The sequence below is a fragment of the Colletotrichum fioriniae genome (genome assembly GCF_027942845.1).
Source record: "Colletotrichum fioriniae strain IMI 355084 chromosome Unknown scaffold_5, whole genome shotgun sequence".
Lineage (NCBI taxonomy): Eukaryota > Fungi > Ascomycota > Sordariomycetes > Glomerellales > Glomerellaceae > Colletotrichum > Colletotrichum fioriniae.
The window spans coordinates 464079-467233 of record NW_027076841.1 but is presented as its reverse complement, the minus strand read 5'-3'; the positions used below and the strand labels follow the sequence as shown (position 1 = coordinate 467233).

General features: G+C 60.0%; 1 protein-coding gene across 1 annotated transcript; it reads right to left on the bottom strand.

Annotated features, from left to right (window-relative positions):
- Positions 1-1118: 1118 nt before the first annotated feature.
- On the bottom strand, positions 1119-3155 carry N0V96_004873 (uncharacterized protein; the record flags this gene model as incomplete). The annotated part of the gene is made up of 1 exon (XM_053194826.1): positions 1119-3155. One exon carries the CDS (start codon positions 3153-3155, stop codon positions 1119-1121), a length of 2037 nt encoding a protein of 678 aa, XP_053047706.1.

Here is a 3155-nt window from a genome sequence, read left to right as displayed (position 1 = left end):
ACCTCCAGTGCTGCCCTAGGAATCGCCGCTGACACCCCCCGCCAGATGCTAGAAATGTCCCGGAGATGAGGCTACGCTGTGGGATAAGCTGCTTTTGCAACGCCTCGGATGAAAGCGGCTTTCGTGGCTTTAATGAGCTGACGGAAACCTCTCTAACCCTAAATCATCCAACCCGTCCGCCAGCTTGCTTCTTCTCTTCTTTGAGCCCGCGTCAGCTCATCTGCGCTGCCACCTCTGGGCCAGTGGGTTCATAAAGCCTGGGCCGCTGGTTGCCTGCTGCTGGTAGCTGCCGCAGTGTCGTCCATCGTGGAAACCGCGGCCATCGTGAAGATGCGTCCAAATCGACATGGCCATAACCGCCACAGCGGCACTGTCTTGCGTACGAGTTACAGACAGGCTCTCACCGTCTGTCTCACGACCATATTAATACACCCATCGAGTTCAGACTGCCTTACCCATCGGCTGACCCTACCACGCCGCACCAGTGTTATGCTTCGCTACAAGGACATGGTGTGAAAGCAGCAGCAGAACAACGAGATCTCACATCTCAACCCCAGCCCGCCACCTACCACCCACCACGCGCTGTCCCGTTGTTGACTCCACCTCTGAGCCCAGCCAGCGAAGGCACAGCTGGGTTGTTCCCGGTCTGCTCGCCGAGCGCTACTCTCTCACCGAACGCGTTCACCCAGTCTCGCCGAACCACGGAGCTCTCTTGATTCGCCGCCTCCGCACCTCGGTCCCGTCCCTCGGCTTTGTTTATCCATCCGCCCCATCCGCGATTCACGGTGTTGAAACATTTTCCGATGAAGATGATCACAAGCAGCACCTGACCTGCAGCACACGAACGAATCAAATGCAGGGAAGGTAGGTTTGTTTGGAATATTGTTATTTTGAAAAATTGACAGTGAAAGAAAAGTAGTGTATCGTCAAGTCATTACAAAAGTCATAATGCCTCCTGTCGTCGCCGCCGGCCTGTCCAGGCCAATTCCCGGCTTGTTTTCCCGCCATATCCTTCCGACCAACCAAGTTCCGTCCGTACAAGAGGATACACAGTGCCGTGTTTGTGTTCCCGACTTACATAACAGATATACAGAATCGTGTGTCTGGGGCATACATGATCATGATCTCGTAAACATTAGCGGCACCAGCGCCGACTGGCTCGACATAGACCGGTCGTCTGGTAGCACGCTCACAAAGCTCCTCCCAAAGAGCCCCTCTCTCAACCGCATCTGCAGCCCGCAGGTGTCTTTATTCGCCATCGGTGCTGGCGAACCCTTGCGGTGGTTAAACTCCCTCGAGAGCTTCATCAGCACCGCCGCCTTGGCCTTACGGAGCGCGCTGACCCGCATTGCCGCGTCCTCGGCCAGCAAGCGGTGCGCCTCCTCTTGTTCAATGTTCCGCTGCACCGAAGAGATGCCATCGTTGGGGTCCGAGAGCCGACTGGCGTTCGGATCGTACACGGCCGGCTGGAGCAGGACTGGGTGCGGAGACATGTCCTGAATGGGCGCCGTGATAATGGGTACCGGTGTCGAAGGGCGGAAGACGTCGTCCTCTTCTGGGACAGACGGTTGCTCCCTGTGGTGTTTGTGTTTGCGGCTCCTGTGGTGCCGTGATGGGCTCTCCTTTGAGCTGCTGCTCTCCTTGGTGTTCTTGTCACCGTCGTCCTTGCGGTGCTTTCTGCGCCGGTGGACACGCTTTTTCTTTAGTACTGTGCTGAAGGAGGTGCTGGCCTCTTTCGCGGCTGCAAGGTCTGAAGCCAGATCCTCGTCGAGGCCATCATATGGATCGAATAGTTCTTCGTCAACGTATAATTCGCTGCCGAGGTCAAAGTCGAGTAGTTCTCGAGTGGCAGCGGCCGCCGCGGCGGACGGCGATGGTAGGTCGTCATCGTGATATGGCTCCGGGTCCGAGTGTAGGCTACCGGCCTCGGAGTTGCTACGCGAGTGCTGGGACCAGATGTCGCTGCCGCTGCCGTTGCCATGGCCGGATGATGATGACGATGATGGGTTCTTCTCCATGAGCGGCGCGAGAGCCTCGTCCCAGTCGCCGCCGTTGATGAGCACGACATTGTCAAAGTCGAACTCCTTTACTGTCTTTTGGTGCGCGTCGACCAGGTCCGAGAGCTGGGCGGCCGTCATGGTGGCGTTGCGGACCTGCATGTACCGCAGGCGGGGGAAGTGCATCGGCTTCCGTGCCGGCGCCGGCGGGAGGGGCGACATGGGCGACGTCACCTCCGCAAAGAGCTTCTTGCTGTGTTTTGGGGGCGCGAAGAGGGGATCCGCAGAGAGGGCGATGGGGCAAGGGCCCTTGGGGCCGAGCCAGGTGAAGTGAAGCTTCTCGAGGGTGCCGGAGAACTGGCGGATGTAGTCGTCCATGATCTTGAGGTGGTCCAGCCCCGGCGAGGGCCCGTAAAAGTCCCAGGCCTCGACGGAGATGTTGAGCTTGCGGATCTGCTTCCAGCGGCGGCCGGCGGAGGGGACGGCACCGAAACCGGGCACGTGGCGGAGGTAGTTGAAGGAGGAGGGGTGCATGCCGGACAGGGAGAGCTTCTCGAGGCGCTCGAGGGGCGCACGCTCGACGGCGATGCGGAGGGACATGATGGCGTAATCGACGATGTCGCGCCGGTAGCGCTCCTGCGGGTCCTGTCCCGGGCAGCGGATGGTGAGGTGGCGGATGTTGGTGAGGTAGCGCAGGGCGTTGATGAAGCTGGGGACGTTTGTGGCGGCGTGGAAGAGGGGCGGGTACTGCTGTGTGAGGATCTCGCCGAGCTCCGTGTTTGCGTATTTTGGCCTGGCGAGGACGGAGGCCATGCTCGTGTGCGGGGTGTAGAGGAACGAGATTTCGCGGCCGGTGGTCGGGTGGACGAGCGGCGGGAGGAAGGTTGCGTCGGTGTGGGCGAAGTGGAAGTGGAGGTGTTCGATGTGGTGGCCTACGCGGGCCAAGGCCTGGATACGGGATTGCTTGGTAAATGTGTTTGCGGAGAATGTGACGCGGACGCGCTTGAAGAGGGGCTTTGTGGCGATGTTGCAGCAGGCTGGGCTTGCGAGGCGGAGGGCGGCGATGTCGCGCTTTGGGAGGAGGTCGAGGACTGCGGCGCCTAGGTGGGCGTGTTCCTTCTGCCAGAGGCAGTAGAACGGGGTTTGGTGGGCGGCCAT